Genomic DNA, 15550 nt, shown 5'->3' on the forward strand with positions numbered 1-15550 from the left:
TCTTTTCTTTTTTTTTCTCCCCCCAGACAAAGCCAGAGTTGTTCATTTAGTTCAACATGGGAGGATCTGTTCATTTTTTCAGGTGTTTGTCTCAAAGAAAGGGCTTGGGTTCACAAAAATAGTAGGGGATGAGGAAGCAATAATGGCTTTTTAATTCGACAGCTTAATGGCTGCAGCATCTGCTTGGCTGTGGGAGGTCTGTGTTTTGTTTCCTTTTCTGCTTCACGTATACCCTCCTCTCATCTCAGGGAGAGTCCTGAGCATTGTATCACAGCCTGCGCTCTTTCCTGGCTGCATTTCTGATACATGCTTTTCAATAACACTCAGTTAATGGGAACTGGCCACCAAATGCCCTAGCTGCCAGGGTAAAGAACTACACTCCATCTTTCTCTGTGTCCCTGGGAGTAATTGAGTTGCATCTCAAGCTCTGTGGCCTGTGGCATGGAAACTGCTGTTGTTACTCTTTGTTTGAATCAAGCAAAGAATAAATCATTTAGCTTTCAGCTTGGCTCCTCTGTCTTGCAGGAACATTGGAAGTTAAACTTTTGGCAGTAGCATTTCATGAATGACTTGAAATGCCATCTTAGTCCTTTGAAATGTAGTTTTACCTCCTAGACAAAAAACATGTGGAAACATTTTTTTATCTGGTAGGAATGTAGATGAATTTATCTTCAAAATATTTACAACTCTTAAAAAAAAAAAAAAAGAAAAGAAAAAGAAGGAAAACTAATATGTAGCATGTCTGTGCAGTTGCTGAATCTATTACACGTTTGTGGGATATATGGTGTTCTGTGGGCACATCAAGTGAAAAGATTTTTCCCCAGAAGGGATGCAGAGAAGCTAGAGTTAGGTATTTTCCCAGGCTTTACTCTTAGTTTTTGTTTCTTCAGATTCTTCAATTTGAAGAAATTTTGGCCAACCCCTCATACCGAGAGCACTTCCGAATCTACATGGAAAGGATGGACAAGATGGCTTTAATCGGTCTTTGGGAGTCTGTGGAGTGTCTGAAGAACGCTAACAAGGTGGAAGAAATTGCAAGTCCATGCAGCTTGTGCATTAACGGGAATCTCTGCTTGTTGTGACCTTGATGTTAGGAAATGTCTTTGTATTTGTGTTTTTGAAATAGCAATAGGTGCTAAGCAATTTAGTTTTTTCTAACTTCTTCATGTCAAGGTTTGAGGATATGTCAATTAAAGTGTGGACTGTTTTGATTGTTTACTGTTGTCTTGTATAGCAACGTGACCTATAAAAAGGATACTTGATATGCAAAAGTAGTAGAATTATTTCCTCATCCAGCAGAGAAAAAACTTGCAGTAATATATTGGTTTTAGTTGTATCAACTCATGTGAAACTTAAAAGTACATTATTGTTTGAGTCTATACATAAACTTCTTACCTTGCCAATTGCACATAGCCCATTCACTCCAAAAGCATGAAAATTTGTGTATATAAGTTTTTAAAATCCTTTTGAAAGAGTGATTTTGCTTTAAAATAGCCCTTCCTCTCCCTGGTCTGTTGCTATATAAGCAGCTAAGTTTCTCCAGGTATGCCATGCTGCTAGAGGGAGGAAACAATGCCATGTTGTAATTTGTGCTAAAATAAAGTAGGAATGAGAACCCTGAAACAGGGATAGGAAATACCACTTAAAGTTGCAAGACATGTCCTGGAGCAATGGTGCGGAGCGAGAATTTGCTGTTTGTGAGCAGTAGGGGGAAACTGGTTTAAACTTCCAGGATTCACAGTAGCATGAAATACAAATAACTTCTAATTCACTGGAATCTTTTTACTCTCCTACGTGAAAACATTCTAGTCAGTTGGTGTGGTGGATTGGCTTACAGTCAAACACAGCCTGCTCTCCCACTCTATGCCCTGCCCCCCCCAGGAGTAGGGGAGAGAACTGGAAAGAAAAGGGCAAAGAAACTCATGGGTTGAGATATGCACATGTGCATGGACACACACCCTGCTTCCATCCCCAGAAACCACCAGCACCCACAGAACAGGTGCAGAATGGATGCTGGCTGAGGAAGAGCTCTCTTCCTCCCAGCATTATTTTATCCTGCATTAATGTCTGATTCAAGAGAGATCTATGTTCATACCTTAGAGATAGCTGAGTAAAATTTGTTTTATTTGTGTACAGGAACTCTAATGTTCAAAGTGTATGTGCTAAGGATTACTGAATCCTTGCTTGTACTGCTCTACAAGAAACTCAGTTAGCAAGGGGATGGAGGAGAGATCAAAATGGCAGAAAGATGTGAGATGTGCTCACAAGCCTAAGCTTCTCAAGTACAGGCAAAAAGTGGTCAGGGAATTTTTATGTAAGCAGTGAGTTGTAAGGAAATAGACTGAAGGAAAATCCTCACTGAAACTAAACCACAGCTACTGAGAAGAAAATTAACTCTATCCTAGCAACACCAGGACACAAATAACATCCTGTAACCAAAGTGGCAAATTGTGGTGTGTGAGTAGTAAGCCATTAATACAATCTGAAGAAATGGGTAACAACCAAGTCAGTCTAGAATGTGTTCATAAAAAGTGTTTGTCAGGCACTGTGAAGAGAGTTGTATAAATCAGTGTTGATTTGAAAACTGCTTGTGATTGAAAAAAGTGCTATAAATTAATTTATGACCTTTCAGTTGTGATTTCTGTCCTTCCTTTCAAAACAGGACATATAGTGCATTTGTTCAAGCCTTCCCCTTTTTTTTTAAAGAGATTCTAACTGTGCACTTCTTGCTCCATGGAATGTAAAGGTTGTCTGCCACTACAGGGGCAGCTTTGTTTACAAAAGAGTAGTGTTGTGCAGCCGTGTGGCTGTGGTAATGTCACATGAGACAGGCAAGCACATTGTGCCATACTAATGGAGTGGATGAAACCTTTTAGAGGTTTAGAGAGATGCTCATGGGCTGTGTTTCATTACTTCCTCTCTTTCCTGCTCAGTACTGCGAAGTTCAGTGCTGTGTACTGTTCTGTGCTCAGTGGAATTACCCAGCTTTGTGTACTGGTAAATGTCTCTTCAGATGTGCGCTTTTTCTTTTCTTTTTTTTTTTTCTTTTCCCTTTCAAAAATTAATTGTAGTCACATATAAAGTGAGTTGATCCTATCCAGCAGAAGACAGGGGAGCTGATACAGCTGAACTCTACAATCTGAATTTAAAATATTGACCACAATGTTGTTCTAGCCCCTTTTTTTTTTTTCTTTTAATACTACTTTTTGGAGCATACTTTTAAAAGCAGTGGGTGTGCAAGCTATGGTGATTTTAGAGCACAGCTGTTTCTTCATTTAACACTTAACGATATTTGTATCTTGTGAAATTAACTGCTTAGCATAGGTGTGCAGGTGGAGTGCTTGAGCTCAGTAAGGGATTCACAGATGTGTTCTCGTGCATCTGAATGTGAAATTAGCTTGATCATCCTTCAAATTATGCACCTAGATCCTGAGTCATCCTGATATTTTTAACACTTTTTCATCATTCTCTACTCTCTCCCTCTCCCTCCTTGCTTCCTAGGCTGAAATACCTCAACTGGTGAGTGAAATTTATCAGAATTTTTTTGTGGAAAATAGAGAAATACCTGTGGAAAAATCCCTTTATAAAGAAATACAGCAGAGTCTAGTGGGAAATAAAGGCATCGAAGTATTCTACAGAATTCAAGCAGATGTTTACGAAACTCTGAAGGACAGATACTACCCCTCGTTCATTGTCAGTGATTTATATGAGAGATCAGTCAAGAAGGAAGAAGAAAAAAGTTCCGCTCAGCTACCTCTTGAGGACAAAGATGAAGTGGTGAGTCGCATGGGCAATTTCTTTCACTGTTATTTAATCTGAAGACAATCCGAAGTAAAGCATATGGTAGGATCTTCTGTCCTTGAGCTTTAGACTACTATTTTTTTCTGATGTATTCATAAGTGTCATTACTCTTGTAGTTTTACCAGGTAAATCTGGTAACTTTGCAATCTCTTTGAAACAAAATGGTACCAGATGACTAACTACTTAAACTTTAAACTAGTTAAAGTATGTATTTCAGATTTCTAAGCCCTTTGTATTCCGTATCTTTCTTTATGTTCTTTGTTATCAGAGAATGCAAAACATACATCATACAAACTCAGCTGCTCTGCTTCTCAATGAAGGAAATCTCTCTGAAACTTAAACAGGTTTCTGTCTAGCCATTGTCTGTCCCTGTTGCCCATGCATTTCCTAGGTACTAAATAGGTATTAGAAGTTGCACAGAAGTGGAGAAAAAGTAATGAAAAATATAATCTTAGTGCTTTTTTATTAATTTATTGACTAAATTAATAGGCTAAATTGGAAGATACAACTGATTAAAATAGCACTAGAATTGGAAATCATAAACCAGAGCATTCAAAAAGTCATAAGCAATAACCCAACATCAGCTCTCTTGGGTGAGGTTTTTTCAGTGGGTTCTCTAAATCGGTCATGTCAGGGGAACTTGTGTTATGTTTATCTAAGAACATTTTGACAAGAGCATCTCTCAGACTAATGAGCATCTTTCAGTCAGGTTGCTGCTTCAGATCAGCATGAATATCTTCATTTTACATGTGAACTTGATCAGAACACAGTGAAGTGTAATACTTCATCTAAAACTGGATCTAAACAGACAAATAAAAAGCAGAATCCAGAGGTACTGATCTACATTCTACCATTCAGAAACAATTTTTCTGGAACCTAAGGCTTTTATATTTACTACCTAAATATTACTTTCATTTCTGTAGATGAGCTATGATAGTCTCTGCTAGACTGCATATCAGCAAATCTTCAGAGATGAGCTGTTACAAGTAAATTATTTCCAATATGAACTTTTAGAGCTTGCTGAATTTTTCATTGTTTGTTTCTCCCTGTGTTCTTTTCCTTGATAAAAGATTCAAGACATGTTTTCTGTTTTTTTTTAGTGCTAACTCAGCTATGTGTTAAGGGTGGTAGGTATTTCAAAGACTCTCTGTCCTTGTGTTTGCAACCATAGGGACTTTGAGAAAAGACTGTTACTGGTTTTGTCCAGAACTTTAAGTATTAAACATTGTGCTTTTTAATCTCTTTATCAGAGTCTAACAGAGATAACTGTTTCTCTATGAAAACTGACACAACACTTTAGGGCTACCTGTCCTCTGTCAGGTAACATTTACTATAGCTGCTGAAAAATTAGATTTTTTTAAATCAGCATCATCTGTCCTTCCTCTGAGTCCTTGAATATATATGCACCAGATTTGAAGGCTGTGTCTGCTGTGAAACCTTAAAGACTAATATATTGCCAAGTTTGCTTATATGGTTAAAGTTTGAGGTTTTTTTCATTTTAACAGCAAATTAAGTATGAAATTGCATATGCTGTTAGAGCATCTCTTGAATAGAGCGATCCTAATGGCTCTGTACCATGCTTCAGGGTCTTTGAGGTGAAAATAAATTATAAGAAATTATTTTTTTCTGAAGCTTCTAGTGGACTTTCAAATGTTGATGAAAATGCACTACTGGCTAGTAGGTTTGGGGTTTTTTTCCTCCCCATGTGTAGGAAACAACAGATGAGAAATTTGATGTTTCTGGGGGGGATCCATGTTATTACCAAACACTATTTTCTTTAGTTTGGGATTGAAGGTCTTATGTCCTCACTTCCTGGGGCACTGTGGGAGTTACCTATGTTACTTTTCCATAAATTTGACTGTTATAGCTGGATAGGTAAAAAGCCATCTAGTGTCCTCATGGAGGGGAGGACAAAAGGGTGAGCCCTGATTAAATGTGAGAAAAGAAGAATTGGGGCAAAGCCAGACTCTGCTGGTTCTGCTGCATGTGGACAAAGCTCTTTCTTCTTCCTTCCAATCAGTCATCACTTCTTGCTCCTTGGTCAGACCTCCTTTAAAAGGTTGTGGGTAGACATAAAAATACAGAAGCAAGCAGTGCCTGCATTCACCACTTTGAGGAAAGAGGGTCTGGTGGTTGCGTCAGTGCTTCGTGTGTCAGGTTGCTAAAATAAGCCCAAAGTCTGTGTTCTGCAGCACTCACACAAATGGAAGTCATTAGCACTTTAGCAATCAGGAAAATTGCACAATCCTTTATGATCTCAACTTTGAGTGTGTTGGTTGTTTATTTGATAATTGGAATTCAAATAGCTTGTTATCGTGTAGTTTAGCATTTTTGTGATAAACTTAGTGATTCAGCAGTGTTTTTTGTGGTAATGTTAATGACAGAGAAATTGTGTAGCCCACCTCTGGGAGCAGAGCCTTACTGATTTGTAATTTACTGCAATTGTTTCATTACTAGAACCAAACTTCACATGAAAAGTCTTTTAATTCTTCAGTGTTGAAAATAGCATTTTTTATTCTTTTTGACCTCTGTGCCTTCTAAGAAGTAAAAGGTTTTTTATTTTATGGTTCTGTTTGATAGCATTTTGAATAACACTCAGTGTTGTTAATTGTTATTATTTGTATTATTGTAGTACCAGGAGAGGACAACAAGCTTCCATGAGGTGAGCTCTGTACACGTGCTTGGAGGCAGTCTCAGACCTGAGGAGTTTACAGTCCATGCAGAATAGAGAGAGGAAAGGATGGGGCATAGAGCTAATGATATTTACTCAGCCACATAGCAGGCAAATGCAGGGCTGGAAAAGGACATGAATTTCTTAGCCTAGAATCTCTGACTTCTGTGTTAGGTTACACTCCCTTATGAGGATCACACTAAGGAGGTTAATTGTTGTTGCTGCTGTGTCTCTTTTCAGACTTTTTTTATTAAGATATAAAATACTGCAGAATTCATGATAGGATTGTCTCCTCTAAATCTCACAGAATTTAGTAGAGTATGAAGACTTCCTTCTGTTAGCTTTTTGTTATATTATATAAAGATACAGCTTACTGGGAGTGTCATTAAATAACACAGAACTCTCATTCATGAGATTAGATTCACAGCTTCCCATAGATAAATTTAAATATATTCAGTCACTAGCAGACCTCAGAGATCTTCGAACATGGGTAACGGTAACATCACAGTGCTGTGTTTGCTGGATCTTAAGGTCTTCATGCCTATTTGGGGAAGTACAGTAAGAAAGGGGAGGCTGAGGCAAATGCCAAAAGATGTTAAAGAGAACGTCACTGAAAGTGTGAAGTTTTCTATTTTTTTGCATGCCTGTAGTACACAAGATGGAAAAATCTGTTGGTTTGTCTGAATGCATGTATGAAAATGATTTATGAGTTTAGGGTAATGCGTATGTGCTTTTAACACATTTCTATTAACACTTCTAAAAACAGCAGTAAAATCTGTTTATGAAGAGAAACGACTTGGTTTAGATTGTTCTGCAGGCTGATAAATCTGTTTTGTGGAGGTTTGTGGGAGGCAGGACTGTTTGTTAGAACTGTGAGGTTTTTGGTTTTGTCTCCCCCTTCCCACCTTGGTCTCGTTATCTTTCAACTCAGAGCTAAGTGTTCGCTTTTCTATCTGGCTTTGAATATTGACCATGACTGCTAAGCTGTTGTCGCTTTTAAAGTAAACTTTGATTCTTCCTCTCATTTACACTAAAGCCTTCGCTTGAAGGTCGTTTTACACAGTTGGCAAGAGTTGCCAAAGAGCTGTAGTATAAGTGATAATGATGCTTTGTTTGTTGTTGGTTTTTTAGGGGTTTTTGCAGACTTATGTTTCATATTGGATCTGATGGTTGGCATATCTGTTAGAGTCTGTTATGCCTGCCTTTTCAACTATATCAGGAAGTGTTCTTATACATAAAATGCTTATAGAGCAAACAGTAACTCTTTCCTTTTTCATATTAATGATGCATTTACTCCCGTCCTCTATTCCTAGAGCCACGGTTGTGAAGAAGTTACTGAAGAATGCAGCTCGAGAGTTAATGAACAGGCCAGTTATGCTGTAAATAAACTTCGCCAGCTAAATGACAAGCTTGAGTATAAGAAACAGGCTCTAAATTCCATATGTAATTCACCAAAACCCGACAAAAAGGTAAGTACTTCTAGTGTCTTCAGTTTTGTGTTGGTTGGTTTGTTTGTTTTATTATACTATGTGTGTGTTTGTGTAATATCCATTTGTCTCAGGCTTTTTTTGGACAGGTCAGATTAGTATTTCAATCAAGCTGTTACAGAAAGTTAGATCAAAGTTTAGTTTTAATTGTTTATTTTTTCAATTTTTTAAAGCTTTTGTAACTGAAATTGCAAATGTTATTTATGTTGCTTTGTTTGTCATAGATTAGCAACCTCACTCTCAGTGGTCTTGCTGCTTTGTCGGTGGCAAATAGTGTTTCTTCCTTACATCTCTACTCACCTGTATCTGTGCAATTCCTTATGGCAGCTTGTTTGGTGTCCCTGCCGCATCCGCAGCACTGCAGTGAGGGATGTGCTGGTTAACTTCTGCTCCCTCTGCTGGCTTTGAAATAGCACGGCACAATTTCATAATCAGTTGTGACTGGCTTGCTCAAAGGAAGGGGGAAAAAAAACCCAAACCTATAAAAGTGACTAGTTGCCTTTATAAGGAGCTAGTAGAAATCTGTTGGGTGCACTTTCATCAGACTGGAAATTCTGAGGAATATGAAACTTCGGCTCTCTGGGCTTGGGCAAAAAACATATCTCTCTTTCTCTTTGCCAAGTGCAATATTTAACCAATCTACGAACATATTCAGGCAGAAGCAAGTGATTTGTGTTTGCATTACTATGGAGGATGGTATTACAAGACTGTATTTCAGATGCAGCTGGGCCAAGCTTTTCAGGTGTAATGAGATTGACTGCAAATGGTAGATGATGGGTGAGAGAAACAAGTAGTCAAGGGTGTCTTCCTAAAATGGCCTTCTGGTAGGGATGGCAAAAATGTACCTGAGCATTTGTCATTGCTCAGGACCTGGGTTCTTTGTACATTTGTTCCATCACTCAGGGTGAATGATAAGATGCTGGTCTGGATAGAAGTTGACACCCTACTCATTCTCTGCTGCCCCAGCTCTGGGGATAGCTGCCTCCAAGAGAAAGATGTGGACGGTAGCATTTGAGGCCACCCTGGTTAGCTTCATGCCCTCTGTCTGTTCTGCATCTCCCTTCTGCCAGAGGTTACTGCAGACAACTGGAAGTGTGTCCGCAGCTGTTCTGGGGTCTCCTGCTCACAGCTGCTCTGCTCTGTGTGTGGCCTCAGCTGGCAGAAGATACCTTTGATTTGTCATCCAACCACTACTAATCAGAGTGGTAAGAGCACAGATGTGTCCTTTTTTTTTTTTAATGCCTCTATTACTGCAGTAGCATTTACCTGTGGGGCCTTTTAAGTGGATAGTTAGGATTGACAGTGTGAAAGCACCTTGTCACAGGGACCTTATTTTTTCTCCTCTGAATGTGGCAGGTAAAAATTTGATTCTTGGTCACATGAAGTAAAGAATGTTTCTAAAAATTTCACAGTTTTGTGTTGTATGAAGGGGAACGTCATGCACATTTTGTACTAAATTTTTTAACCTTAAACTGTTCCTGGGCTGTTTATTTTCTCTTTTTGAAATGCCTTTGCTGTGAGACCCATACAAGACATGTATGTACATCTTTAAGTGGCTTCTAGCATTGTGCAACTCAGATGCCAGTCAGTCAAGGAAGAAGACTGCTCATTTGAGTTGCATAAGGAACGCTGCTAGTACCCAGCATTGGTGACGCCACACCTTGAATACTGTGTCCAGTTTTGGGCCCCTCACTACAAGAAGGACATTGAGGGCACTGGAGCCTGTCCAGAGAAGGGCAACAGAGCTGGTGAAGGGTCTGGAGCACAGGTCTTATGAGGAGTGGCTGAGGGAACTGGGACTATTTAGTCTGGAGAAAAGGAGGCTGAGGGGAGACCTTATCAGTATCTACAACTACCTGAAAGGAAGTTATAGTGAGGTGGGTGTGTGTCTTTACTCCCAGGTAACTAGTGACAGAACAAGGGGAAATGGCCTCTAGTTACACCAGGGAGGTACAGATTGGATATCAGGAAAAATTTCTTCACTGAAAGGGTTCTCAGGCACTGGAATGGGCTGCCTAGGGAGGTGGTTGAGTCACCATCCCTGGAGGTGTTTAAATGATGGATAGACGAGGTGTTCAGAGATATGGTTTAGTAGTGGACAGGTATGGTTGGACTCGATGATCTCAAAGGTCTTTTCCAACCAAACAATCCTATGATTAAGAGAAAATGCTCCGTAGGGAGAAGTCTTATTTCATTTCTTTCTGTGGCATATAAGGTGTACCAAAGATGACATGAAAACATGACAAGCAGTCTCAGGCAGTGTCTCTGATGTACAAGGCCCACTGCTATAGAAGACAGCCTGATCTTTGAAGATCTGTGACTGTGGCGCCACCTTCGGTGCATGTCTTATGCCCAAAGCTCAGTGGCTGTCTCCCTTGGGTCTGTCAGTGCAGTCTTACACCATCTTGTGCAACCCCAATAAATATACAGGGACTGCATTCTTTCTAGAGTTCAATCTTGTCATCCTCAGTAGGAGAGCAAAACGTTAACATTCCTAACCCAGAGCACTTTCTAGTGCTTGCTAAGCCTTATTTTTCAAACAAAACTGTGACACAATTATTGAAATTAAATGGGACTTTACTGAATGGGAAAAATGCCTCAGGCTATCAGGAATTATGTGGAAATTTGAGGTTTTTTATGTTAACTTGTTCAGATCTTTCGTGGACCTGTACCAGGAGTGAACATAAAACTCACTTTGATAAATTGTAAGAGGTGCTTTTATAACCAGCTAGGTTTTAAATTAAAATTTACACCACGGGCAAAAAGAGTTAAAAGTACAAAACAAGTACTAAACAAAACTGGATGTTCTTGTGTATGTGTGTTAGGCCATACCATTTGTTTCTGTAGCATTGTACTTTTAATTTTTTATTCTTTGATATGAAAAGTACTATATAACTAAACCTTTATATATTGTTGCATTCATGTGGATGTATCACTTGTATGTTCCTTTTGCATTCTTGAGAAATAATAGCTATATTCTTTCTATACCTAAGTGGTTGGGGAGGTGGGGATTGTATCCCTTCAGAAGTAGTGAGTTTTATCCTGTATTTTTTTTCTCCTAAAATATTCTTTATCTTTGAAAATATATACATCTTTGAAACTTTGAAACCTGTGGTGGTTTCACTCCTTTGGCTTGCAGCCAAACACAGTTGCTCTCTCACTTTCCCCACCTGCCAGGGAGTAGGGGAGAGAATTGGAAGGATAAGGGCAAGGAGACTCACAGGTTGAGATTAAAACAATTTACTAATTGAAATACAATAATAATTTAATAATAGTAATAATAGAATATGCAAATGATTTATGCACAGTGCAGTTGTTCACCACCCACCTGTTCCCACATAGCCATCCCAGAGCAGAGACAGTCCTGAAATCAAAACCGCAATCCTGGAGGAGTGAGCCTGAGTGATTCCCAAAATACCCCCGTTTTTTGGTCAATGCTGGTTAATATACTGAACATGACATGATATGGATATGATATGGAATATCTCATTGGCATATCCGAATGCCAATTGCTTCTCCCCTTCCTGTCCTTTCCACCTGCAAACTTCCCAGATATGATGGCCTTGGGCTCCAGCAGCAACTAATAACTTTAGTACCTTAACATTCTTCTCATAACAAATCCCATACTGAAACTAAAACACAGCTATTCTAACTACTACGAAGAAAGTTAACTCTATCCTAGCAAAACCAAGACAAAACAATAATAAAATGGATCCAGTATTTTAAGTGTAGCAGCTACTTACTTATGATGAAACCTTACCAGTTCTTCTGTATTTCTCGATTGCTCCTCGATGCCACTTACAAGGTGTGTGTGTGAGGTGACTGCAGAGCAGTCTGTATGTCGATAGTAAATAAAATGCAAAATTATTCTGAAGGTTAGGTATATGCTAGAAGGTTGTTATGTAGCCATTATGTAGGTAATATTTCACATCTTACAGGAGACAAAAAATCTGAAAAAGGCAGAATTACTGTAGCTCTGTAGAATGTACCACTTGTGGTGCAAGTCATACAACTAAGACTCATAAATATGACTGTGTGTGTGCTTAAAAAAAAAAGAGTCAGCTTCTTTTGCTGTGTTTCTAATGTCATCTCTTCTGTATAATTCCACCTTTTCTTGTCATACTGTTTCCTGGTAGTTTGCATGGTTACTTATTTTTTTGCTGATGTGATGAAATACACTATTTTTCCTATATGATATTATGATAGTGAGTTACGTCTTGAACAGAACATCTTTTTAAATGTGTGCTTTCCAGAATAATAAATCCTTCCCTTTCCAAAACTAAAATAAATTAAGTGGTAACTTCCTGAGTGACTGCTAACATAGCTGAGTTCCTAGAAATTAAGTCTATTCCCAAGTTCTTCGACCGCATGACATATATCTGAAAATGGTAAGGAAGGTGTCTTCAGTAATGAATATTTCAGTAACTGCAATTTCAAGTTTGTAGAAAACATATAATGTGTAGTATGTGTGTGTAATACATACTCCTATCTCAAGTGCCTTTTACGCTGATAGTGTGATAGTAACATGTCCTTCTAACTTGTTTTTTATTTTAGTAACAGTAGTTATAACTGCAGTTATTTGTTTAGTAACAAATTTCTAAGAGGTATCATAGATTCTCTCACTTAAGATTTTTTTTTTCCCATGTAAATTGTTCTGTCTGTCCCTGCTTTTGTACCTTCTCGCTTTGTTGAATTGTGTTCCTAAAGACACAACTGGGCATACTGCACAAACTTTTTCCTACCAGTTGTAATCAATAAACTTTCCTCTGCAGATTGTTTCTAAGCTGAAGGATGAAATTACTCTGATGGAGAGAGAGCACAGTGACCTTCAGCTACACATTGCAAGAACAGACTGGTGGTGTGAGAATCTTGGCCTGTGGAAAGCCTTCATTGTCTCAGGCGAGGTATGGGGTGTTTATGGCTTTTTACCTTCTGGGTCAGTTCAAACTCGCATGTTGAGAAGAATAAAAACCTGTGTATGCTTTCCTTGTACCTTTGTGTACACTATGAATACTTCGTATTTACTTGGGCTGGGGAAAATATTAACTGTTTTTGAACTCCTCTGTTTCCTCAGTGACTGTGATGCATATACAGAACTTCCAGTCCTCAGGCACTGTTGTAATGGGCTTATAAAAATACCTGCATGTATGTGAACTGGTTTTGGCATTGGGTAAAGTAATTTGCTGTCTTGGGGGCATTGTTTTTCACGAGAACTGTCTCTTGTTCTATTACCATGCTATCACACTTGGGTGCAGTTGTCTCTCTGTAGCGTCTCAAAGATGCAGTTCTTACACTTTGTGTTTCATATTATTATATTTAATAGCAGTGCAGTTTCAAGAGACTAGAACAACCAGAAATAAAGTGCTTTAAATCTATTAATAAGTTAAGGAGAAGGTTGGGTTTTGTTAGTTTTGGGGTTTTTTTTTGATGGGGTTTTTGGGGTTTTTTTTGTCCTGTATTTTATCTTTTGACTGTTGTATTACCATCTTATCACTTTCTAGTAACACTGACCATGAAAGGAACCCAATAACTGCTTGTTATGTAGTAATTGTAGGCTCACACTGTTCATAAGCAATCTTCTTGACAGTATCACTTTAGGTAATTAAAGATTTGTTGGATGTCTACTGGCTTGTCACCTTGTGTTATTAGGAGAATGTTCCTTAAATAAGTATAAGTAGTTTTCTGCTGGTAATTTTTCTTGGAAGAAAAAATTGTGTGTTGCTGAGTTTATTTGGTTGGGCCTTGAGCTCTTGCAAACTATTGATAGGTCTGTCAACAATTAAACTAATTTTCTGTAAATGAAGAAGATCCAACAGGTTAAAAGCACAAGGTGCCATTTTGTGTAAACATCTGGGTTTGTTTTAATGCTATTTGCAAGTGACACAGTTGAGAACAGTGAAGCTCTTAAGTTGTTTTTAAGAGATTTTGAAGTAGCTGTAGCTTTTGAAGTCTGGTTTTAAAAAACAGCAACACTGTGTGCAGCAAAACTGCAGAATGGCAGCTTTCTGGTAAGGGGCACCGTACAGAACAAACTGCCCAGTGTCTTCCTTATTATCAGATCAGAAGGTGGTTCAGCTAAATAAGAGGGTGGCTGAGAAAGGCTTCTAATTACTTGCTGCTTTAACTATAACTTACAAGTAGTACTGGATTAGGTAATTAAATGTAGGCTTGCATTAATTGTGCTGTTTGCAGCTCTGTGCTTTGAAGAGTAGGCTGGAGAAAACATTAATGTTGTTATCCAAGTTAATTAATTGCTCAGGAATGTTCTGTCTGCAGTTGATAATTTCAAGGGGTATGAGTAGGTGACATTGTCTTCCTAACTGGAAGATACGCTGTTGCTAATTCTAGCATGTAGCCCCGTTGATTTTTAGAGAGATAAAAACTTGGTGGCCCTATGATTTTTGCAGAAAAACTCAGTAAAAGTAAATTTTGCTGTAGAATTTGAGCTGAAAGTGTAATAGCCTGTCATTGAACTTTTAAACTGATTTACTGAACCAGTTAATAGATTATACATAAAAAAACAGAATTACTTAAGACTTGGGGAAAAAACTATGTGTCCAAACTGTTGTTTTTACTCTCTTCGCTTGAATCTTTCTTGAGTCATATAAATACACTAGCTGTGTGTGTGTGTGAAATACATAAAATATCAGTGTAAATGGTGTAACCTACAGGTGTGTTTTGGTAACTGATATTTCTGATAAAACCATTTTTGGAGACTCAGTGTTTTGGCTAGTTGGTATAGGTTGGAAAAAAAGAGAGTAGGAACATGCAGAATGCGGGGACCCATGATAACAGCTCATCTAGTTCTGTGAGTCACTTCTCCATGACAGGTATATTCCCTTCCATACCAGCAGGTACAAAACCTAACGGCTACATAACCTAACCTGCTCTACTTGCTTTAATGGTTTTGGCCTTGTAACATTTCATGTTGTAGCAGACTTTCTGCCTCCTCTGTCCAAAGAAAGGAGACTGCATAACACCTTTGTAAAAATCTATTGCTTTCTTAAGGAATTGAATTTTTTGATTTGAGTAAGGTGAAAAAATAGCTTGTCTTACTCATTTAAATATCTTGGAATTCAGGATGTTTATGCTCAGTTAAGAAAATTAGCTTCTTGTTAATTGAGAAAAACGGTGTGCCTGAAACGCCTTCTGCTTGGTCTTTCCATGTTTAAAAGGGACTTTTAAGGGACTGTTTTTTTTAACAGCAGTCTGGTTAGCCCCTGTTTCACTGCTGCACCACTTGGGTGGCAGTTTCAGAGAACTGCTGTGACTGAAGGAAGTTTCTGGTGAGTCATAGAGTTCTTCACTGGATTAAGACTGGGCTAATTTTTGTTAAAGTTTGATCATTCTTGATGGATGTCCAGATCAGCCCTTAGTGCTTCTGACAGGTGATTCAACGGCTTTCCTTGACAGCTTGTTACTTTACTAAATTATTATTACCACTTTTGCTGTTAAGTGTACATTTTACCTACTGCAGCCAATAGCTATAGCTTCTCTTGGAAAGCTTTTAATAATATTTGTTCCTCGGTTGTTTTTGCAATATTTAATTTCTTACTGTTACCACACCACACATCTCAGTAGGAGATGCTCA

At 38.4% G+C, this 15550-nt stretch overlaps 1 protein-coding gene across 1 annotated transcript in view; it reads left to right on the top strand.

Moving 5' to 3' along the window:
* Window positions 1–890: 890 nt before the first annotated feature.
* The window catches only part of SNX25 (sorting nexin 25), a gene marked incomplete at its 5' end in the record, with an annotated part of 32126 nt that continues 17466 nt past the window's right edge, over window positions 891–15550 (top strand). The window contains 4 exons of the mRNA XM_010170815.2: window positions 891–1022; window positions 3502–3777; window positions 7786–7941; window positions 12732–12863. Of these exons, the coding sequence (XP_010169117.1) occupies window positions 891–1022; window positions 3502–3777; window positions 7786–7941; window positions 12732–12863 (696 nt within the window). The remainder of the gene's footprint in view (window positions 1023–3501; window positions 3778–7785; window positions 7942–12731; window positions 12864–15550) is intronic.

Source organism: Antrostomus carolinensis, unplaced genomic scaffold (genome assembly GCF_000700745.2).
Source record: "Antrostomus carolinensis isolate BGI_N321 unplaced genomic scaffold, ASM70074v2 scaffold15766, whole genome shotgun sequence".
NCBI lineage: Eukaryota > Metazoa > Chordata > Aves > Caprimulgiformes > Caprimulgidae > Antrostomus > Antrostomus carolinensis.